Source organism: Nothobranchius furzeri, chromosome 11 (genome assembly GCF_043380555.1).
Source record: "Nothobranchius furzeri strain GRZ-AD chromosome 11, NfurGRZ-RIMD1, whole genome shotgun sequence".
Classification (NCBI taxonomy): Eukaryota; Metazoa; Chordata; class Actinopteri; order Cyprinodontiformes; family Nothobranchiidae; genus Nothobranchius; species Nothobranchius furzeri.
In genome coordinates, this window is record NC_091751.1 from 63461323 (window position 1) to 63484990 (window position 23668).

General features: G+C 43.9%; 2 protein-coding genes and 1 pseudogene across 2 annotated transcripts; 1 reads left to right on the forward strand and 2 right to left on the reverse strand.

Annotated features, from left to right (window-relative positions):
* The first annotated feature begins 6078 nt into the window (after window positions 1–6078).
* On the forward strand, window positions 6079–9406 carry tox4a (TOX high mobility group box family member 4 a). The gene is made up of 9 exons (XM_015957395.3): window positions 6079–6312; window positions 6388–6453; window positions 6546–6797; window positions 7277–7501; window positions 7630–7959; window positions 8027–8107; window positions 8186–8824; window positions 8909–9042; window positions 9122–9406. Exons 1-9 carry the CDS (start codon window positions 6211–6213, stop codon window positions 9177–9179), a joined length of 1887 nt encoding a protein of 628 aa, XP_015812881.3. The 5' UTR covers window positions 6079–6210; the 3' UTR covers window positions 9180–9406.
* A 1858-nt stretch (window positions 9407–11264) lies between these two features.
* Window positions 11265–12854, reverse strand: LOC129164831 (E3 ubiquitin/ISG15 ligase TRIM25-like; annotated as a pseudogene).
* A 1425-nt stretch (window positions 12855–14279) lies between these two features.
* On the reverse strand, window positions 14280–22086 carry si:rp71-1g18.1 (uncharacterized). The gene is made up of 4 exons (XM_015957396.3): window positions 21718–22086; window positions 21354–21478; window positions 21122–21206; window positions 14280–15370 (listed from the first exon to the last, which is right to left on the reverse strand). Exons 1-4 carry the CDS (start codon window positions 21965–21967, stop codon window positions 14451–14453), a joined length of 1380 nt encoding a protein of 459 aa, XP_015812882.3. The 5' UTR covers window positions 21968–22086; the 3' UTR covers window positions 14280–14450.
* Window positions 22087–23668: the final 1582 nt, after the last annotated feature.

Here is a 23668-nt window from a genome sequence, read left to right on the forward strand (position 1 = left end):
TATGTTTAGTGTTTATAGATGAAAACCTTTATTAGCTCCTGGTTGATTTGACTTTGTAATCCTCTTTGAAACACGGTAGCTGGAACAGAAAAATGCAGTCACTAATGCAAAACTTACATTCCTATCAAATATATTAGTATACATGTAGTCATGGGTTTGCATTATATTCTTTAAGAATGTGCAACAAAACCACAAACATCAGAAAGTATCGAGCGTCCATCTTTATTGTCTGGAGATGTTGCTGCACCGAATTAGCTAAATTAAGAAAGCAAATGGTAGAAAACTCGCTGAGTGGTTAAACCTGATTAGTAATCGTAAGCTAATTAGACTTTAAAGTCAGCAGACACGCTGGGCATGACTATGGAAGCCCATTCCTGCCACTCAGATAGAAATAAAATAATCTTTTATAGATATAATCACGGTTAAGTCATAACTGTATTTGTTTTAGTCTGAATGGTGGGAATGTGCTTCCAAAAATCTGAGTTGTAAGATTATATTTGTAAAAATTACATTTACAAAATCCCAGTAACAGTATTCAATACTTAATGTTGGAGTTATTCTGTATGCGTTTTAAAGTTTGTATCCAAGACCACCAAGATGGACTCTTCACACCTAGACCAGATTATTCCACACTAATCTGTTAAATGTAGTTTGTGATATGTGAAACCTTTATTTGATTTGTGAAAAAGTATTTTTTGTTTCACAAATGTGGGAATGAAATTGAGTTAAGATGTTGACATTTATTTGGCCTGGCTGGCAGCTCTGCATGCCTCGCAGTGATGTCTCTGGCATGAGTAGTTAGGCGGGGGACAACCACTAAACAGTGTACACACACACACACACACAGGGGCAGTCCTAGCCCATTTGGTGTCCTGGGCCAACACTGGAGCTCTCTGAGGGGGACCACAGAATTGATGCATGTCTCACTTCTGAGTTTCTCAACCGTGTTTATCTGGCTAAAAGTGCCTGAAAAACTCTGTAAGCTTCCTCTTAGCTTCAAGTTCACTCAGGTAGTTCGTAACTCGGCTCCAAGCTCCGTGCTTCAGATTAGCTCGTAGCCACATTGGTTCAGAGTTTATGAGTGTCAATCATTTGCTCTGTCCCTCTCGGCTCCACTTCCTTTCCCAAAGTCATGAAATACCACATTTCCCATGGCCGAGCCAGTCGTCGTGAGGTAACGTTTGAGGTGGTGCACGCTGCCGTTCAAGTTGCCATCCATCCATCCATTGTCTGAACCCACTTTGTCCACGTAGGGTCCTGGGGGGGGGCTATCCCCAGCGGTCAATGGGCAATCAGGCGGGGTACACCGTGGACAGAGAACCAGTCCATCGCAGGGCAACGCAGGACAAACAATCATGCACACACACACTCACACCTAGGGACAATTTAGACAGACCAATCAACCTAAAATGTTGACGTGTTTTTGGACTGTGGGAGGAAGCCGGAGTACCCGGAGAGAACCCACGCATGCACAAGGAGATGCTGAAAGATCCCAGGCTGGGAAGCGAACCTAGGACCTTCTTGCTGCAAGGCAACAGCTCTAACCACTGCGCCACTGTGCAGCCCCGTTCAAGTTGCAATGGGGCATGAATGCATAAATAAATCTTGGGATGATGCTGGGGTAATCATCTTAAAACTATGGTTTTGGGGTGACGTTGGGACAATCACCCAAAAGTCATGAAATACCACACTTCCTACGGCCGAGCTGGTCATTTTGATGCAACATTTATGGGGGTGCACACTGCCAATAACAAAGCCTCTGGTGAAGAACAATGGGCCTGCCCATATATGGGCCCATAGTCTCCGCCTCCATCATGAAAGATATTAACGTTCACCTTACCTGGTAAAATGTGTTTGCAGCAAATCTGAGCATACTTTGAGGGCTGCTAGTTCGTTTGATTGCTGCGGTTCATCTCTGTCCTCATTATCCATCAGTGAAATAAAAAAAGGTGAGCTGAGTTTACATTCTTGCCTGTTAGTGCAGCCAGCTGCACACAGCACACTATTAACCATTTTGCTGTGAAGTCAACTAAATAAAAGGGACAAAAGTGTACAAACTGCCTTGTTTTGACTAGCTTTAATAGAGTTTAAATGTGTGTAAACAGTCTTTTTGCCAACCTTCATCATGGCACCGGCGTGGCATCAAAGAGTCATTATAACTACACTACTTCCTTCCAGTGTGGCTGGATGGATGGGTGGAATTATCTGTCAAAAGCAGCTCTTTATGAGTTTGAACATTTGGGAGAAAGTGTTTCTAACGCCCTCTAAATGCTTCCTCTTTGTTTTAACCTCAACAAGATGCGAGTCCGTTTCTTTCTGCTGGGAATATGTCCGATTTTTCTTTTGGATCTTCTTTTTCAATTGGATCGTTTGTGTCAGGGAATCCTCTTTTCTGTATGCATTTGATATTTCGAATACTGTTTACATAAAAAAATGTCTCTTTGTAGAAGCTTTTAATAAATTTCTCTTTACATTTCTATATCCCTAAAAAATAATAATCCGCTTGCCACTTTTGAGTCAATAGTTTTTTGTCAGGAAGGTCATGGAATTCAAGTTTCTTCAAAACATCAAAATCCTCAAATGCTGGAAAAAGATTCCAACCAAGATAGAGAGAAAATAACACGGCCAAGACCCCATACATCCACTTTATCGTCCATATGGACGACCTCCGGCTCGCTGTGTCTATTATACTGAATCACATAAGGCTCTAATTGATCAGACGTTTCAATATGTGATGTAAAATCACCCTGAACGGCTGTGATTCGTGATCTACAAACACATTTCTGTGTGGGTGACTCCCATGTGTTTCATCATGCTGAGAGTCAGCAATGGCTCTGGTTTCAGCCGCTGGCATAGGAACGGACTTTCTTTTTTCCATAAACTGCCTCAGAGTCGTGTCTAATGGTTCATGAACTACGAAATTACATAGAAAGGACATGGAACACAACAAATAAAGAGGCAAGTGGAGTATTCTAATGTTTAGCAGTCCCGTAGCAATCATCACTGTTAAAATGTTCAATAAACCTACCAAAGTTGTGCAAATGAAGACCCTGATTTTGAAAAAAACTGTAGTAATTTAATCTCACTTTCAATTTCAGAGGAAAACTTTTTGCCGACTTTAATTACAGGCTCTTTTGTGTTATTATTTATGCATCTTTAAATCAGCACACACATGACAAATATCATTGATGTTGGTGTCTGTTTTCAATTTATATCCTCCCCTTAGGCAAAATCCTGAAGAAATATGGCCTTGGTTACCATATTTATGAGATGATTGTCAATCTACCCGGCCATGAATGACTCAAATGCCCACTCTCTTGATAAATACTTAGCCAAGGTCAGGAGTTGGCTGAACAATTTTCTGAAGTTAAATGAGCTTAAGACAGAAGTCATTCTTATGGATCAATCCCATTCTTCTCCTGTCACTCCTGTTCTCTGGTTTAGCCCAAAGCAGTGTGTGACTAGCCTTGGGGTAAATCTTGATGCAGCCAGGTATCACGATGGTACATTAGATAAATGCTGTGGTTCAATTCAATTCAAATTCAAAAATACTTTAGTAATCCCAGAGGGAAATTGATTGCTGTAGTAGCTCAGAATAATAATAATAATCAAGTCATCAAAGAGTTGTTGTATATTACAATGGCTGTTGGCAGGAAGGATCTCCAGTAGCGGTCAGTGTTGCAGCCAAACTGAAGAAGCCTCTGACTGAAGACACTCTTCCGTTGTCGGACAGTCTTGTGAAGAGAACGCTCAGGGTTGTCCATCATTTTCTTGATTCTCTGGAGAATCCTTCTTTGCATTATCTCCTCCAGCGGCTCCGAAACTGCCGATACTCTGGCTGAGTCATTGAAAGGGCTTGGAGTTCCTCCATCTTGTTGGCCAATGATCTCACATTGCCCATTATGATCGATGGAAGAGATGGTTTGAATTTCTTCCTTCTCTGTCTCCGTTTTGCTCCCGCTCTGCACCCACGCTTTTTACGTTTTAGCTCATTTGGGATTTGTGGCTTCAGTTGAGGTATTATTTTAGCCTTTCCAATGTTAATCAGCTGCTCCCGATTGTAAACAGCTTGTTGCCATGGTTACGCATCATAACAAATGCTCAAAAAGTGAAAAAAGCTAAAAAAACGCAGTAAAAATCCTCCAATCTTCACAGCACCAGGAACAGAACAGTAATGTGTCCAAAAAATACTGTTTTTCTTGAGAAACTAGAAGAAAAAATGCCCAAGAAAAGGCTAAACTTACATATAGTCAACAGAGCTACTCCAACATGCAGCCGCCCAGAGCAGCACAGTTCCGGGGAAGGCTTGTTGCGGCGTCTAATACGTCTAAAATCGATTTTGAAGTGGCCGCACTTAAAATCTGTCATTCATGCTTTTATTACTTCCTGTTACGATTATACCAAGTTTGGTGTTTCAGCTTCAGCTCTAAATCGACTCCAGGTGGTTCCGAACGCTGCAGCCAGGTACCTGACAAACACTAACAGGCGTTCCCACATCACACCCGTTCTGGTACATCTGCATTGGTTACCTGTGAACTTACATGTCAAGTTCAAGCTTTGTCTTTAAGATTTTTAATGGCTCTGCCCCAGGATGTCTCTCTGGCTTGATCAGTTCCTACATGCCAAATTGGGCTCTGAGGTCAACTGACCGTCTGCTGCTCTGTGTACCACCTATGAGATGTAAATCGCGAGGTGAGCGAGCGTTCATGTCTGCTCTTCCCTCTCTCATTTTAAATCAGTTTTAAAGACTTTTCTGTTTTATTGTGTTGTTTTTTTATTGCTGTTTTTCTGTGTTTGACCCTCAGCACTTTGGTCAGCAGACATGCAGTGTTATTAAAATGTGCTTTTTAAATAAATGGTATGGTGTGGTGTAGTCTATTTTCTCTGTGTGTTCATCTGATTTCTCTTCTTTATCTGAAGATTCTGTAGGAACAGATTTCTGCTGTTCACAAGAGTTAGACTCTGTAAGTTCATAATAAAGGTTGTCATCTGTAAAACAAACCTCCATCCGTTCACATGCTTCTGACTTGCAGTCGTCATCACTGCAATTATTAGTGTGCTCCATTGTGATAAATACGTGATGGTGCATTTTCCATCAGTAAATCACTTAGAAAATCTACATCATATGTTGTGTTTATTGGAACAAACTTTCCAGTGGCTGTTGTAAATGTCTTTGCTGTTTTAAATAGTCAGTCAGCTTCAATCAATTCTGAATGAATGTTTGATGTTACAAAATGAGTAGTAAATGTACAAAATAAAAGTTTGGTTTTACAAAATAAAAAATACATGTACAAAACACAATATTTTGTACACACTCATGCCGTGTTCCTGCTACAAAACAAGAAATACAAGTACGAATTGAGAATTACAAGTTAGAAAACTCAAGTTACAAGTTACGAATCCAAAGTTACAAGTTACGAATCAAAAGTTACATGTGATGAAACATGTTTGATGTTACAAAACTTGGTACAAGTTACGCTGAATATTGTCCCAATCCTAGTTCCATAGAAATGCCAGACACGTTAGCTTAAAACAGGGAAACATGTCAGTCCTCTATAAAGTTTTTCGGGAATTTTAGTAATTGCATTTAATACAGATTACGACATTGGGATTAATAACATCTGCTTTCTTTGTTTTCTTTATTTTGTTTAAAATGGCACATCTCATTGGGTTACTCCTCTTTAAACAACTATGGTTCTCTAATCTGGAATAAGTGCTAGTTATGATTACATCAAGGAGACCCCATATGTTATTATAAACAGATGTAAAATCGTAAACTATCAAAACGTATAAAAGTGGTCATTGCTCCTAGAAAATGAAGTGACATGGAAGTTATTTTACGTTTACTGACTGTACGTGAACGCAGCATGAGCTTCCGCCGTTTCAATGCGTTTGGTCAAGGCCTTCTGTAAACTTTAGCCCACACGGGAATTTCCTCGATACATCTGTGAAAGAAATTTTGGTTTGTTTGTCTGTTGTTGGCAAAAAATCACCCAAATTCTAATGTTCTAATTTTTAGTTCAAATCCAACAGAAGTTAGCTTTATTTCCCGGACTTTGACGGTCAGGAGGAGGCAGAGCGCCAGTGTTTGGCTAGTTAGCGGCTAGCAGTTCTGATCAGTTGGCCCAAATGAAAATCAAACAGGGAAGACCATTTAGATTAACTATATATGAAAAGTGAGAACGTTCATGTGAAGTAACCAAGTTTGACATGGATCTAAACTTCTATTCTGGTTTGTCGGATGGTTCCTCAAACGTTGATTCGGAGTTTTTGGACAGCCAGGCGTACGGCGAATACGCGGAGGAGAGTAAGGTGAGTAACGCTCATGTGGATTTATTTAAGTAAAACTACCTGTTGTGTTAGTTTAATGCCAGCGATCTGTTGTAGTTTGCTGGCGGTAGGGATAGTTACCTCAGCGTCAGTGGAGCTGGTCATCACTTTCTGTCTGCTGAGGTTAGTAACTTAACTTCTTACCTGAGAACGTTCACCTACTTATTGTTATTGTTTAAATTACTGATCAGTTTCTCTGTTTTTCCCACATGCAGCAGACATTTCACACACCTAGTCTCGGGGATGAAGTTTTTGAAATTCCCCCAATTTCCCTTCATCCACACCCCACCCTGGGCATCAGTGATGCTGTGTCCCACTTTGAGTTAACAGATGGGTCTGCAGGCTCCCAAAGCCTGGTGAGCAATCTGGTGGTAGAGGCCAATGATCCCTCCTTTGCCTCCAACTTTGTGAACCTGGGGACTTTGGGCCAAACTGGAGGGGGTCCCTTGCTAAGTTCTTTGGCCCTGGTGAGTACCAGCCAAGAGGCAAAGGCTTGTTGACGGAGAAAATCAAGGAAATATCCCTCAAAATGTTGTCTGATACTTAGTTGTGTTCAGTATGGATTCACAACAGTAACATTTTTTTTATTCACAGAAAGTCTTTTTTTAAAATACAAAATCAGATTATTCTATTTATACTCATTCTGCCTTGCCTGTGTTAGTGGTGGTCAGAGGGGCCGACGGCGCCAAATGGCAGCCTCGCCTCTGTCAGACCTCCCCAGGGCGGCTGTGGCTACAAGTAGCTTACCATCACTAGCAGTGTGTGAATGTGAGAGTGTGTGAAAGCGTCTTTGGGTGTCTAGAAAAGCGCTATATCAGTTCAATGCATTATTATTATTATAATCAGTCTTAAAAACGATTATAACCCATGTATCTCCCTGGTGAGGCATCTATAAACATCTATTACTGTTGCATTACGATGCTTGTGTGCCCTGATCCTTCTCCAGGAACTGGGAAACACCAGTGGCTCACCTTTCAGCCACTCGCCCCCCGTGACCATCGATGTTCAGCTTGGTGACGTGGGCCAAGGCCTGCTGGGGAGCAGTCACCTCACCATGACCAACCAGTCAGAGCTAACTCTGGGTCATCACTCGGAGGCGCCTGAGCAGCCGCTGTCAGCAACGCCGTCTCCTGCTGGTTCCTTGCAGGACGAAGACGTGGAAGACTTCAAGGTAAGGACAGAGACGTGTGCATCTGTTCTAACGAAACATCCATCATCATATGACATGTTTTAAACCCTGAAGCTGAACATCTGGATGTGGAAAGTGATGGAAAACTCCCGCTTTCTCTCCCCTCGCAGAGGAGTGTGCTGGTCGACTCGCCCGTGCTTCTTTCGTCCTCCTCCGTCGTCTCCAACATGTCCTTAAACCCAGCTCCCCCATCCTTTGCCTCCCCTGCCACAGGCAGGAGGGGTGGGGTGAAGCCTGCTGCATTGGCTGAAGCAGCAGGTGGGAAGAAAGTTAAGAAGAAGAAAGATCCCAATGAGCCCCAGAAGCCAGTTTCAGCGTACGCGCTGTTCTTCAGAGACACCCAGGTAGCCATTAAGGGCCAGAACCCCAACGCCTCCTTTGGAGAAGTGTCAAAGATTGTTGCCTCCATGTGGGACAGCCTGGCAGAGGAGCAGAAACAGGTACCGTGTGGATGCTTTTAATGAGGATTCAGAAGCATGCCGCCTTTTAACTGGGGTTCTCCTGTAGGTGTACAAGAGGAAGACGGAAGCAGCTAAAAAGGACTATTTAAAGGCGCTGGCAGCTTACAGAGCCAGCCAGCTGTCACAGGTAACAGGTTGTTTTACAGGAGAGTAACTGTTGCTTTTATTCCCTCTTATGTATGTTTGTTTTACTGTCTCTTCCCAGTGTTCCACTAACGAGATGGAGTTGACCCCTTCTCCACCTCCGCCTATCATTGATCTGACTTCTGCAGCCCCTACATCCAACATCAGCCCAGAAGAGAACACCATCGCCAACATTTGTGCCTCCAACATCATCCTGGACGTTCCAGAGATGACCACTTGTTCCCGCCCTGGAGCAAACGAAGGCTCTTTTGCTGCAGCAACCGTGCCTCCAACCCAGACCATCACCAAGATCATCATCCCAAAGCACATGCTGCAGGCGGGGGGGCAGGTGGTGACTCTGTTGCCGGGGGGGGTCCACACACTGCAGCCCACTCTGATGGTTTCCAACACCCCTCGTCAGCCTCCTCCACTGCAGCAGATGCAGAATGCACCTCCTCCTCCTCGGCTCCAGCAGATGGCTCCAACCCCTCCGCCTCTACAGGCCAAACCCCAAGAGGGAGGCGCCAATCAAGGCCACGCTGTGTCCGTCACAGCTACTCCTCCACCTCCGCTCCAGATAAAGATAGTTCCCGGCTCCATCCAGTCCCTCCAGGGCAAAGAGTCGGCACAAATTATTGTACCCAGTTCAGCTGCTGCAGGTTCTGCTGCTTCTTCAGGCAATCAGGTGGACGATGTAGTCACGGTTCTGGATTCAGACGAGGTGGACGTCCCTGAAAACCGTCAACATTAAGTTTAAAATGTTTCTGCTGTAAGAAGACTTGAAACCTTTTGCTGTGTGTTGCAGGATGAGATGGAGGTGAGCGTGTCTAGTGAACCCACCCCCGTGTGTGTGAGGGCCGGCTGCAACAACCCAGCTGTGGACAGTGACGACTGGGACAAAGAGTACTGCAGTAATGAATGTGTGGCCACCCACTGCAGGTGTGCTCAGCTCTGACACGCAAATGTTAAATTTTTCTGTCTCAAACTCAGAACTCTTGACGCGTTTTTTGTTTCGCAGAAACGTGTTTAAAGCCTGGTGCTCCATCAGGAACCAGAACCTGGGAACGGTGAAGTAATGGAAACCTCTGCACACCGGCCATTTAAAGAACTGTTATTAGATGGGTTTTGAATGACAAACCTGTGAAACGACAGGTTAGATTATATTCCTCTACTGATGAGTCAAACTTTCACTATTTTGTACTTGAACAGTTTTTTTTTACATGTTTATAACAAAATATTGTTAAAACTTTCCATATTTAAGGACGACTGTCCCTTTCTTGTCCTGTTGAGGTCGGAGCACGTCGAGTTGACGTTACCAGAGGATGTTCAGAAACATTTAACTCGTTTTTGGTGCTTTTTCCCCCCAAACTTTTCAATGTTTTGAAAACTGAACCTGCAGCTGTTATAGGTTTAGAAAACCTCTTCGTTCCTGTCGATGGCTTCTCAGGCTGGACACTGCCTTTAGTTTATGTGAAACATTTTCTTTGTTTTTGTTACAAAATTGTTCGTGTATTTTTTTCTAATAAATGTGAAGATTTTGTCTCCTCTGTAATAGTTTAAATGTGAAGCTCGTGTTTCTTCCAGCCGTGTAGTTAAGATGTTTAACAGATAGAACCAGGTTCTCACATAATTAATGATTCAGACACACTGGAGGGTTTTCATGCCTGCTTTAGGTCAAAGGTCATTTATTGTCCTTCAGCATGTTCCACTAGTTTACATCAGAGCAGCCCCAGACCATCATACTTCCACCACCGTGTCTGACTCCCCAGACCATCATACTACCGCCACCGTGTCTTGACTCCCCAGACCATCATACTACCACTACCGTGTCTGACTCCCCAGACCATCATACTTCCACCACCGTGTCTGACTCCCCAGACCATCATACTACCACCACCGTGTCTTGACTCCCCAGGCCATCATACTACCACCACTGTGTCTGACTCCCCAGACCATCATACTACCACTACCGTGTCTGACTCCCCAGACCATCATACTACCACCACTGTGTCTTGACTCCCCAGGCCATCATACTACCACTACCGTGTCTGACTCCCCAGACCATCATACTACCACCACCGTGTCTTGACTCCCCAGGCCATCATACTACCACTACCGTGTCTGACTCCCCAGACCATCATACTTCCACCACCGTGTCTGACTCCCCAGACCATCATACTACCACCACTGTGTCTTGACTCCCCAGGCCATCATACTACCACCACTGTGTCTTGACTCCCCAGGCCATCATACTACCACTACCGTGTCTGACTCCCCAGGCCATCATACTACCACCACTGTGTCTTGACTCCCCAGGCCATCATACTACCACTACCGTGTCTGACTCCCCAGACCATCATACTACCACCACTGTGTCTTGACTCCCCAGGCCATCATACTACCACCACTGTGTCTTGACTCCCCAGGCCATCATACTACCACTACCGTGTCTGACTCCCCAGACCATCATACTACCACCACTGTGTCTTGACTCCCCAGGCCATCATACTACCACCACTGTGTCTTGACTCCCCAGGCCATCATACTACCACTACCGTGTCTGACTCCCCAGACCATCATACTACCACCACCGTGTCTTGACTCCCCAGGCCATCATACTACCACTACCGTGTCTGACTCCCCAGACCATCATACTTCCACCACCGTGTCTGACTCCCCAGACCATCATACTACCACCACTGTGTCTTGACTCCCCAGGCCATCATACTACCACCACCGTGTCTGACTCCCCAGACCATCATACTACCACCACCGTGTCTTGACTCCCCAGGCCATCATACTACCACCACTGTCTGACTGTTGCTGTGATTTTGTCAACACAATTTTACTCCAGACGGATCTGGACACACACACACACACACACTTCCGTAAAGTTCCACTTTTCTCTCATTGGTCCACAGAATGTTTATGAAAAAAACTTTCAACAGTAAAACAATTAGATTTTTTTTTTGAAGTTTTCAGATAAAATAAAAGCAAATTTTTATGAAAAGTATTAAATCAAGGTAAAAAAATTTAACAGATTCTTTATTTTAATAAAAATGTGTTATAAAATATGATTTACATTGGGATAAAGACCTCCAGACAATCACCATTGAAAACCCGCTTTACAACAAAACAGTAAAATGCTTCAATATTAAAGTTGACTCTGAGTTGTAGTTTTAGTGCAAGTCAAAAGCTTTCAGGTAGTTTGGCTGAATGTTGTCACAGACTGCAGGATTATCATGATGCCTTCACAATAGTGGCTCTGCTGGGTGGATCCACTCGATGGAGTCCGAAACCCAAACACACCGGCTTTGTCAGTTCCACCTTAAACTTGTGCAGCTGCATTTTGTTGGAATCCGCAGCTCTGAATGTGATGCTGCCTCCTGTAAAGTTCACCACCACCATCACCCGGCTGCTCTGCAGCCAGAGTCGTTTTTTTGTTTGTTGTGAAAAGCAAACCGCTTCCCTTCACCGCTGTGGGTCAGGCTCCAGGACTCCACGCTCTGCCCGAAGCTGCTGCTGTCTTTGCTCTTTCTCTGGATGCTCATGTAGGACACGGCAATGTCCCAGCAGCCCTCCACCTCCCACATGTGGATGCTGGAAGAGAAGCAGGGGGTGGAGAGGATCTGTGGGTCTGCATTGAAACGCTCGTCGCTGATGGGAGCCGATTTCACTCTCTCTGCTGTTCGAAGGTCCGCAGAAACTCCAAGGAGGCGGCTGGCAGTGTTCATGTCCAATCTGACCACTCCTGAGGGAAAATTACAGGGTTTTTAGGATGTTAATGTCAATCATAAACACATGTGATATGCAGCTTAACCATGCACTAATTACTTTATTCATCACTGCTGATTATAAAGCAAAAACACGATGATGAAGGCTAACATCTGTCTCCATGTTTAAAGTGACTCTTTTCTACCTTTCTCTTCAGTTTTTGTAGTTTTGTGGCTCTTTAGAGAATCAGCAACTAAATGTTCTGTGCAGGAAAGAGAAAGAAGGTTTGAGTTAAATGAAATCAATATTTGCTTTCCGTTTTTTCAGCTTAACTAAACAATGACAGCAGTTCTAATCCAAAAGTGGACGTATTTCTGTTTTCATGCTCTCAACTCAAGTAGCAGGGAGTTACCAGCAATGATGGGAGTAGATGTGACGCACGCAGCTCTGCTGCTTCTCCAGCGTCTCCATTAGGGTCTGATTTTCCACTGAGTAGTTGTAGGCTGTAGGCAAAGACAAAAACTCATCAGTGGGTAAAACACAAGTGAGAAAGACAAACTAGTTCTTACCGTAATACAGAACTATCAACCAAAGAAAGAGTAGGACCACCGTGACGCCGCTGAGACATCAGCAGGACTTGATCTGGGTCTCTGTGTTTGTGAAGGCAGACGCCAGACATGAGAAACGCTAATTTAGAGTCACAGCAAGGACTCCAGAAACCAGACTCACAGCACGCTGACCGTTGGTGGATTCTGTGATTTGCTCTCTGAGCATTTTGAAGTGCTGCTCCTGTTGAAAACAGACACAGGTGGATATTTCTACCCTGAGACGGTGATGAAGCATATTATTGAACTCACGGTCAGCTGTCGTCGCAGCACAGTGGAGGTCTCTGAGGCTGCATTCAGCTGCTTGCCCTCTAGGGCACAAATGCTGCAGATGTAGCGCCTGGACGAGCTGCAGTAGTACCTCAGGGCCGCGTCCTTGTGCTGTGGACATCTTCTCTCCTGGAGGTCACTCAGAGGTGTGATCAGGTGGGATTACTACTGACTTCTAGCCTACCAGTTGATTCTATATTTTTATTTAGATTAATTATATTGTATATAATTATATTGTATATATTTTAATTATCATGCGATAACACGAGTCTGATTTTGTGAAAAAGCATAATAAAATGTGTTTTTTGTTGGGTATCTATGTATTTAATGTCTGTGGTTTCTACTAGTAGAAGCTAATCTTTAGCATTAGCAACTCCACCACACAACATAACTCCTCCGGGCTTGTTATTTTTGGACATAAAACAATGTTGCAAAACAAGCAGTCAGTGGTAGAGTCACATTGCTGTTATCCAATCAGAGATGTCCAAATATCAGGAGAAAAAAAAAGTCCAAATGTATGAAGCTCAGCTGTGACGTGACTCACTTCGAATTCCTGAAAATAGTGCACCAGTGTTGTCCCCCCCCAGTGTGACTTACAAGGCATTCATTCCTATTAGAGACCACCGCAGACTTATTAAACAACAGTTCCACACCTTTAATTGACTCAAAACCAGCAAAACAAGATTGGACTGAACAAATATAAAGTAAGTTTCCTTCTCTAGTTTTAGCTTAAGATTTGATTTTAATACAAACATATGAAAACCTTTTCAGCTGCAGAATAAAACACATCTCTATAGCAGCCAGATCACTAAATAAGCCGCTTCAGAAGACAGAGATATAACCGGCTAAAACGCATCTAGAACAAATAACATTGAAGATTCAGTACAAAATCATCTGTTAGTTTTATAAAAAACAACAACAACAACAAACAAAAAAACAAGTCCGATATAAACCATTACATTCAAAAGAAACATTGATAAAATAAGTTTTTATAAAGCTAAAACTGGTAACAGTAATGGTAATGAATATTCATAACAGTAACGGCTCATTTAGTAGCATTTTCAGCTTCTGCACATTTTAAAACATAAAAGACGCAGTCCTGCTCAGGTTACACGCTGAAGCTCTCGTACAGCACAGGCCTGTGTGATAGAGAGCATCAAGCATTTCACTCATGTCTTGTATGGCTTTACACCATCTGTTTTGCTAACCTAAAGCAAAACTGTTACATTCATTCAGTAGTGGAAACATAAGTATAGAAGAACATACTGTCAACTTAATGAAAAATGCAGAGACTCGTGAAATTTTTGTTTTCGCTCGTCTTAGCGATCATTTTGACATCTTTAGTGGGTCGAGGCAGACGCTGCTTACTCTCTGATCCACACAGCTGCCTCCAGCTCTGATCAAATGTCAGGAAATCTGCTTCCTAACATCCAGGACCAGTTTCTGCAGTAGCAACGAGGGTTTAGTCGGATTTCCTTTTCTACTAAAAAACACAAATATTCCACAGGAGCTAAGATTAGCCTGGATTTGTAAAGGGTCTCTGTCCAAATGTGGACTACAACAGAACAAGGGAATTTATAACAAGAATTTAACAAAAGGTCCGAAAAGGAAAATTCAGTCCCAGTTATTGTCTTTGGAAAACATTTCAGCTTTCCCTGGAATGGAGAGTTTGAGGAGTTCTGGTGGTAACCTTACAGGACAGCTGTCTGCAGCGTTCCAGTTTGAGGTAGACAACGCTGGATCTGTTATCCATCACAGCTATAATCCAGCAATCTTCCGGAACAAAGGAGCCAACGTTTCACACCGGCTGAGTCTGTGTTTCTCTAAATTCCTCATAATTCGGAACATTTTTCCACACTCGGCGCAGCTGAAAGGTTTCTCTCCAGAGTGAAACCTCAGGTGTGCTTTCAGGTTGTCTCTCAGACGGAAGGGTTTTCCACACTGGGAGCAGCAGTACGGCCTCTCATCCGTGTGGAACCTGACGTGGCGCCGGAGGCTCTTCCTCAAGGCGAACGTCTTGGCGCACACCGAACACGAGTACGGCTTTTCTCCGGTGTGGAAGCGCTCATGTCGACGCAGAATTTTCCTACGCTTGAATGCTTTTGCACAAATGCTGCAAACGTATCCTTCGCGGGAGTGGGTGACGATCTTCCGGAGACGCCAGATTCCTCCTCCACAGCGGGTGAAGCAGCAGAGCCGATGGCCCGTGTGGGGACCTTGGTGGCGACGGACATCCTTGGTTAGAGGCTGGAATGACCTGGGAGGCTTGGCTGTGGCTGCCTCAGACTTCACCTCGGACCTGGGAATCCTGAGCACGTCTACCAGCTGCACGCCACATGGCTGCAGCAACTTCTTATCCACACAGGTGAACTTCAGTTTCAGCTGGAGGTGGTTCTCCGTCTGTTTGGGTGTGTGGATCCGCTCCCATACCCCGGCCTGAGCTGGAGTCACGGCTCCGTCAGATGGAGATGGACTGTAGGCGGTGCCCTTGGCGGTGCTGACAACGGACTGCTGGGGTTCAGAATGATCCAGTTTGGGAACCGGAGACTCGGATTTCAGGATTAACGGACAAACAAACTTCATGTTCTCCTCAGAAGAGGAACTGCTTGTAACCGGCTGAATCACAATAAGTTTTGGTTTTACGGGTGACCTTTGGGTTGATGTCTCAGGATCGGTCCCTGTTGAGAGAAGGAAAACATCACAACTGTTCATAAGGATCTTTTAGAAAAAACAGTCTCGTCTTATCACCAGGAACGGTTACTGTTCAACTGTTCAGACTCTGAATAGTTGAACAGTAAACGTTCCTGGTGAGAAGTAAAAAAAATCTTGAGAAGTTCAGAGCACCAATGAACGAGTAGAGTTAGCCCGTGTAGCAACTACAGATGACTTCCTCTTTCCTCGCAGAAAATGCTTCATCTTCCTCCGCAGCAGTGTTTTTCATGATAAACCGGAGCCGAATATCAACACATCACTCCTGCGTTACCATGTCTACATTAGCTCCCTGAAATACAAATCAGGAGGGAGCGGGCTTTCGTGCATGCTGCCCCATCCTCTGGAATGTTCTTCCCCTCTCAGTGAGACCAGCTCATTCCCTCTCCGGGCTCAAGTCATCTCTAAAGACCCACTTTTATGACCCGCATTTCCAGACTCATAAATTACTTTTCTGGGTTTGTTGTTTTTATTGTTGATCGTGCTTTTTACTACTTCTATTGTGTTTAAATTTGTATCTGTACAGCACTTTGGTCAGCTGTCAAGCTGTCTTTTAAATGTGATGTAGAATTACATTTGGTATGGTATGATAAGTACTTAAATGCGTAAACATACAGGTGCTGGCCAGTAAATTAGAATATCATCAAAAGGTTGAAAATATTTCAGTAATTCCATTCAAAACGTGAAACTTGTACATTATATTCATGCAATGCACACAGACCAATGTATTTCCAATGTTCATTACATTTAAATTTGATATTCATAAGTGACAACTAATGAAAACTCCAAATTTGGTATCTCAAAAAATTAGAATATTCTGAAAAGGCTGAATATAGAAGACACCTGCTGCCACTCTAATCAGCTGATTTACTCAAAACACCTGCAAAGGCCTTTAAAAGGTCCCTCAGTCTTGTTTTGAAGGCACCACAATCATGGGGAAGACTTCTGACTTAACAGCTGTCCAAAAGACAATCATTGACACCTTGCACAAGGAGGGCAAGACACAAAAGGTGATTGCTAAAGAAGCTGGCTGTTCGCAGAGCTCTGTGTCCAAGCACATTAACAGACAGGCGAAGGGACGGAAAAAATGTGGTAGAAAAAAGTGTACAAGCTCTAGGGATAACCGCACCCTGCAGAGAATTGTGACGACAAACCCATTCAAAAATGTGGGGGAGATCCACAAAGAGTGGACTGCAGCTGGAGTCAGCGCTTCAAGAACCACCACGAGGAGACTCATGAAAGACATGGGATTCAGGTGTCGCATTCCGTGTGTCAAGCCACTCTTGAACATGAAACAGCGCAAGAAGCGTCTTGCCTGGGCCAAGGACAAAAAGGACTGGACTGATGCTGAGTGGTCCAAAGTTATGTTTTCTGATGAAAGCAAGTTCTGCATTTCCTTTGGAAATCAAGGACCCAGAGTCTGGAGGAAGAGCGGAGAAGCACAGAATCCACGTTGCATGAGGTCCAGTGTAAAGTTTCCACCGTCAGTGATGGTGTGGGGTGCCATGTCATCTGCCGGTGTTGGCCCACTCTGTTTCCTGAGGTCCAGGGTCAATGCAGCCATCTACCAGGAAGTTTTAGAGCACTTCATGCTTCCTGCTGCTGACCAACTTTATGGGGATGCAGACTTCACCTTTCAACAGGACTTGGCACCTGCACACAGTGCCAAAACCACCAGCACCTGGTTCAAGGACCATGGTATCCCTGTCCTTGATTGGCCAGCAAACTCGCCTGACCTTAACCCCATAGAAAATCTATGGGGTATTGTGAAGCGGAGGATGCAATACGCTAGACCCAACAATGCAGAGGAGCTGAAGACGACTATCAGAGCAACCTGGGCTCTCATAACACCTGAGCAGTGCCACAGACTGATCGAGTCCATGCCACGCCGCATTACTGCAGTTATTGAGGCAAAAGGAGCCCCGACTAAGTATTGAGTGCTATACATGCACATTCTTTTCATGTTCATTCTTTTCAGTTGGCCAACATTAGAGAAACAAACATTTTTTCATTGGCCTTTAGAATATTCTAATTTTCTGAGATACCAGATTTGATGTTTTCATTGGTTGTCACCTATAAATATCAAAATTAAACGTAATAAACATCGGAAATACATTGGTCTGTGTGCATTGCATGAATATAATGTACAAGTTTCACGTTTTGAATGGAATTACTGAAATATTTTCAACCTTTTGATGATATTCTAATTTACTGGCCAGCACCTGTAAGTACTTCCCTTTTAAATAAAGAACTCTTATTTTATAAATAAATGAATGCATATCACAACACCCTCAACAGTACTATCAGTAAAGTTATTCATGAAGACTCAGTGGTGGCTGCTGAAAAAGAGTCTTGCTGGAGCCGTGTGAAGATATTTTCCTTCTACTGGAGGTGCGGCTGCCTCACATGGAGACCAGTGCAGTGCAACCACGTAGTAATTTGCTGACAACGTCAGGTTTTTCAGCTTAGCCATCAGCCACGGCTATTTCTACATGAATGTGGAGCAGAGTTTTAACCCGAAGATGATATAATTATGGTTTTGGGCTGAAATATGACATTTAAAGTAGGTTGCACCAAACTGCCACACTAATGATTACACATGTCTACAGACACTCATCTATGCAGGTTATCAGCAAAAAAAAATGTTCGTTTAGGTGTTATTTGATTTTCAAAACGTCCCAAGAGCCGTGATAAATGGTCAAGTAAAACACACACAATTAGGGCTGCACGATATTAGGAAAACCTGCGATATTCGATAACATTGATTAATATTGCAATGATAATATTACTTGCGATAAATAAAAACTTAACTCAGGAACAAAAATAATGAAAAACAAAGTAACCCCCAAATTCCACTACCTCCGCTCCGCTCCGACACGAACGCCGGAGCAAAATCTGTCCCGTTGTAGTCAATCAGAGCAATTCCACTACTGCGGCCGTGCTCCGGCAGTGCGGCGCCGTGCGCCGCCCTCTGTTCCGGCGTCCGGCAAAAATAGAATCGATCCTATTTTCGCCGGACGCCGGAGCACCTCCGCAGTAAATGGACAGAAATCATAACTGCCCAACAGGAAAAGGAGCAAGCACAATTTCCGTTTTTCACAATAAATCGATAAACAAAAGGCGTTTTTTGTTTCATATGCACAGGTTTAACAACTTTTAACAACTATCAATGGCGGCTGAAGTTTAAATGCACAAAAATAAGCCATAAATACAGTTTCCACTATCAAAGTAGTCACACTTTGTTGATCCAAACACTGCTGATCTCTCAACACAAATGATGGGCAGATTAAACAGCTCATGCCGATGCTTCTCCCACACAACGGGTGTTTGGATCTAACTTCCGCGTTTATTGCTCGGACTGTATCGCAAGATCTCGAAAATCCCGCGCATGCTTTTTTTCCCCCCTCAGGTCTCCGCACCGGAGCGGAGCCGTTGTAGAGCGGGTACCAAGAAAAATTGAGTTCGGAAGCGAGCGGCTGCGGAAGGCGGGGGCGGACCGGAGCAGAGGTAGTGGAATTTGGGGGTGATAAAAAAAATCATAAAAATGAGAAAAGCTAAAGATGTGAGGAAAGGAACAAGAAAAGGCAATCAGTGGATCCCGGAAAAAGCTGAATCAGCAGAAAGAGCAGAACTAAGCTAACTCAGGTGTTTGCTAAAGATCAAAATAAAGTGCTGTCCGCCTCGGGGGCGGGCGTCTGACCTATGAGAACCCACCTAAATGGCCAAATGGGTGAAGAGCTCCATTTAATTAGTTAAAAAACCCAGCATGCTTCCGTCCGATTGACAGAATGCATTATGTGTAGCAAACATTTGAGCTGACCATTCATTGCGATATTTATCTGTTCTTTGCGATATGCATATTGTGCATGGTGATATCGCGATGATGATATATTTGCGATATATTGTGCTGCCCTACACACAATAAAGCTCATTATAAAAAGATCATTTTTCCTCCACCAGGACATGAATGTAGTGAGCTGCATGCTGACAGTTTACAATAGGGCTCGGGTTGTCACGGTAACCGGTGTAGTGGTAAACCCAGGTAAAAAAGTTGACAAAAATAATAACCGTCTTGTTTTTTAAAAATATATTATCTCGGTGGGTTTACCGTGGCTGCGATGTAGGCGCGGTGACCCTTACCAGCCACCGTATCATCTGCTGAAGTTGCCGGCGGCACATGCGCACTTTGTTGTTTACAACCCAAACTTTCTTGAAGCTAAAGCTGAAATAATGGCCAAAGGAGGAGACGGCAGCGCTCAGGACATTTATTATCCCTCAAAGAAGACAAAGTGGGAAGTACAGGCATCTTTTGGATATTTGAAGAATGCCGAAGGACAGTTGATAGAAGACGACTATCCTGTTTGCAGCACGTGCAGAAAAAGTGTCTGTGAAAGGCAGCAACGCTTCAAATCTCATGACACATCTGCGTGTCCATCACCCACAACTCTACAGTCAACGCAAGGCAAGCTAACGTTAGCGTTTTAGCTAAAATGCGTGATCCGACGATTTGGGTTGAGGGAGAATGCAACGAGTCGCTATATAAAGCAGCCGCAGCGCCGCTACCTGCATATAAACCGTGCCGCGGACACCCCCATGTTGAAATGACGCTATGCATTACGGGGCTCCCAGGGGCAGATAAGAGTTGGTCTCTCTCCGAGAATAATCATGAATTTAACAATGATTACTGCCTGATGACATTTTCCCACATCTGCAAAGCTCACTGGAAGGACACAATCCGAGGACAATATTTTCCTGATATAGGGTTTATTACTCAAGTAAGGGTAAAAAAGTACCTGATTAGAAGGCTACTTGAGTACTGAGTATCATCTGAGCTAATATTTTTAAAATGATGACATCAAACAGACAAAAAATAAGAAGTTATGGGCAAATATTGGTATTTTAAAGACTAAAGGGGAAAAATGTAAACAAATAAACAACATAATTACAAAATAACACATTTTAGGCAAAATTTAGACACAAACTGAGGACAATATTTTCCTGATATACGGGGTTTATGTAGTTGTCCGAAAAAGTAACACGTTTTAAAAAATTCCGCGATAACACCGATAACCGTGATAATTTTGGTCACAATAACCGTGAGGTTACATTTTCACACCGTGACAACCCTAAATAGGGCTGTAGTGACGCGTCAATTACGTTAACAACTTCATTCTAAAAAACCGTCAACATCAAATAATAAACGCACCGCGCCCACTTGTTACGTCCCAGGGGCCTGTAAATAGAATAGGGAGGATTCTGCCTGCTTTTCCTCTAGTTCACCCTCTTCTCCGCCTCCAACACCTCAGTCAAATATGGAAGATCTGGAACTTGTTGAATTTAAAACTAACCTATCGATATCTATCTCTCAGGATGAATTTAAAAAGTAATGTTTGTTGTTTATATGGTTAAATCTGATCTTCCCCACTTGATTCCGAAAATCACGCGACGGGATTGCAGCATCCCTGGTTGAAACATGTAGATGTAGCAGGAGTGCGACCTGTTGACGCGGCTTTGCTCAGAACAGGAGTTTTTCTCTACGTAGAAAGCAGGTCACACACGGCTTCAATGTTTTGGAACGCTACATTTGACCATCTAAGCTGTCTTTTATTCAACAAGTAAAAGCTGCTTTACATTCTAATGCCTCTTTAAAAAATGTAGCTCAAGCAAATACTCAGTTTTACCCAGCAGTCCCCATTTCCTCAGTTGTTTTGGTCTCTTACCCTCCAACAGGTCTTCTGTCTCAGCAGCGTTATCAACCTCTGCCTGAAGGACGCTCAGCTCCGCCAGGTTGTCTGCTGCGATAATCTAGAAAAAAGACATGACAGGGAACACTTTGGTGTTAATATTTGGGTTTACACACCAGTGTTGTGTGTTTTAATAGTAGTTAGTGGTGAGCTGCTGTTGTATTGTGTCCATCCACAGGTGATTTACATCAAGCAACCTCTCACTGACCTTTAGAGGGGCACCGTTACAGCCAGTTTCCACGGCCAGGGGGATTTCTGAGGACAGGAGACAGGCCTCCACAACCTCCTCATTCTGCTCCCTCCGATATCCAACATCCTGGAGAAAAGGGGGGTCTGCGGAGAGGAGGGGGAGGGGTTTATCCATACAGACACATTCCCAAACACAAGGACCACTCTGCAAACTTTGGAGCTACTGATTTGTCAGGTATAAGCATATTCTGCAAATGTGCATCAGGCATTTAGTGTATTTATAGATTATCTTTTGGACGAACCCCATTCTGCGCTCATCTTAATTGTATTTATTATAGCCAGAACCAAAAAGTCTGAGCATGCAAAACCCAAACAGCACGCACCATAATCCAGCGGTAGACGGATGTCCTTTTCCACTTGGACCCCGATGCTGCGTTTGCCGTCCCCACAGGACACGTCGTCCAGACTCTCCCAGGATTTGTTGTCCTCCTCTCCCCCAGTGAGGCCCACCTCCACCACCGACGCTCGGTATCTACTCTCGAACAGTTTTATCAACTCCACCGAAGCCGCTTTAACCAGCGAGCCCAGCACCGACTCCACCTGCGCCTGCAGGTTCATGACGCCCGCCGACATGGCTGCTGGTCCGGCTCGAAAGAAGTCAGAATCTAGCTGAAACGTAGCCTAAACGAGGCGGAAGTGGACATTTAGCATTTATTTACCAACGATAGCCACATGGCCTTCAAGAATGGGAAGGTCTTCTTGCGCATGCGCACGAGTCACTCCGACCGTTTGGGGGGAGGGGCGGAGCGAAGACCGGGGGGGGGGGGGGGGGGGGGTTTACAACTGCGGCACTGGAGCAACAATTCAGCGTTTAACCCAGTTTCAACACACCTGGTTCCAGTCAGCAGGTGAGCCAGGCTTAATGCGGATTTTCAGGTTTTTTTCGTGGAACATTTGCATTGACTTTCCACAACAGAAATACACTAAATTAATTTTATTTTGTTTATTTAACCAGAAGAGTTGATTGATAGCGTTCTTGCCAAGAGGCAGCAACAGACACAATATAGCTTTACACCAAAGAAAACAGAGAAGACAAGGAGGATAAAAATAAGGTAAAACAGTTAGATATAAAGACAAATGACTGTTCTCATATGAACAAGCAACCAAAACAGACTTTAAACAATATTTTAAGTATTAAAAATCATGCACATTGATCAGAAACTATTGACTGCATTGAATTATTGGAGGTAGATAATGGAATGTGGTTTTCGTCCTGGCCGTGGAACTGTGGACCAGCTCTATACCCTTGCAAGGGTGATGGAGGGGGCATGGGAGTTTGCCCAACCAATCCACATGTGCTTTGTGGATTTGGAGAAGGCTTATGACCGTGTCCCCAGGGGCACCCTGTGGGGGACGCTCCAGGAGTATGGGGTGGGTGGCTTTCTGTTAAGGGCCATTCAGTCCCTTTACCAGAGGAGCGTGAGTTTGGTCCGCATAGCCGGTAGTAAGTCGGACCTGTTCCCAGTGAGGGTTGGACTCCGCCAGGGCTGCCCTTTGTCACCGGTTCTGTTCATTACCTTTATGGACAGAATTTCTAGACGCAGCCGTGGTGTGGAGTGTGTCGAGTTTGGTGGCAGGAGAATCTCGTCTCTGCTTTTTGCGGATGATGTGGTCCTCCTAGCTTCATCCAGCTCTGACCTTCAGCTCTTGCTGGGTAGGTTCGCGGCCGAATGTGAAGCGGCTGGGATGAGGATCAGCACCTCCAAATCTGAGACCATGGTTCTCGACCGGAAAAGGGTGGCTTGCCACCTCCGGGTCGGGGGAGAGGTCTTCTATTCAAATTTTAATTAATTTGTGATTTAAATAAAAAAACTGCCTATTGCCAAATTATTATACATAAAATAACAAAATGGTGGGAAAATGTTACTGTCATGCTGAAGCTAATCAATACAAATGCGTGTAACAGTTGAACTGTTGTTTTATTGAATTATGACAACTGAAGAGTTGGACTGTGTTTTCATAGAAATCAAAAGAAATGCAATGTTTTCATGTTGTTAGTACGTCCGAGAATAGAGCCTTTAGGAACCTCACATGTGAGAGAACCAACCAAGAACTCTACATGTGTTTGGGAATATGGATTAGCATTTAGTTGAGGTTTGAAGTTTTTTGTACAGTCAAATAAAAAGCTTACATAGAGGTTACCTACCCCCCATCAATCTTTCAAAAATGTATATTTGTCTAATTAAGCCTCTATGGAAATGATGATGTGTGACAATGAGGATGTTGTGCATTTTAGAAAGCATAGTCTGTCCCTTATCTTAGACAGGGCAAACA

What these genes read in the sequence shown, in the direction of transcription:
- tox4a (XM_015957395.3), top strand. Translation starts at nt 6,211, where the DNA reads ATGGATCTAAACTTCTATTCTGGTTTGTCGGATGGTTCCTCAAACGTT. An exon ending in ATCACTTTCTGTCTGCTGAG is followed by an intron (nt 6,454 to 6,545) that starts GTTAGTAACTTA and finishes TCCCACATGCAG; the next exon opens with CAGACATTTCACACACCTAG. An exon ending in TGTGTGGCCACCCACTGCAG is followed by an intron (nt 9,043 to 9,121) that starts GTGTGCTCAGCT and finishes TTTGTTTCGCAG; the next exon opens with AAACGTGTTTAAAGCCTGGT.
- si:rp71-1g18.1 (XM_015957396.3), bottom strand. Translation starts at nt 21,967, where the DNA reads ATGTCGGCGGGCGTCATGAACCTGCAGGCGCAGGTGGAGTCGGTGCTG. An exon ending in CCGTCTACCGCTGGATTATG is followed by an intron (nt 21,479 to 21,717) that starts GTGCGTGCTGTT and finishes TCCTCTCCGCAG; the next exon opens with ACCCCCCTTTTCTCCAGGAT. An exon ending in GACAGAAGACCTGTTGGAGG is followed by an intron (nt 15,371 to 21,121) that starts GTAAGAGACCAA and finishes TTCTCTCAACAG; the next exon opens with GGACCGATCCTGAGACATCA.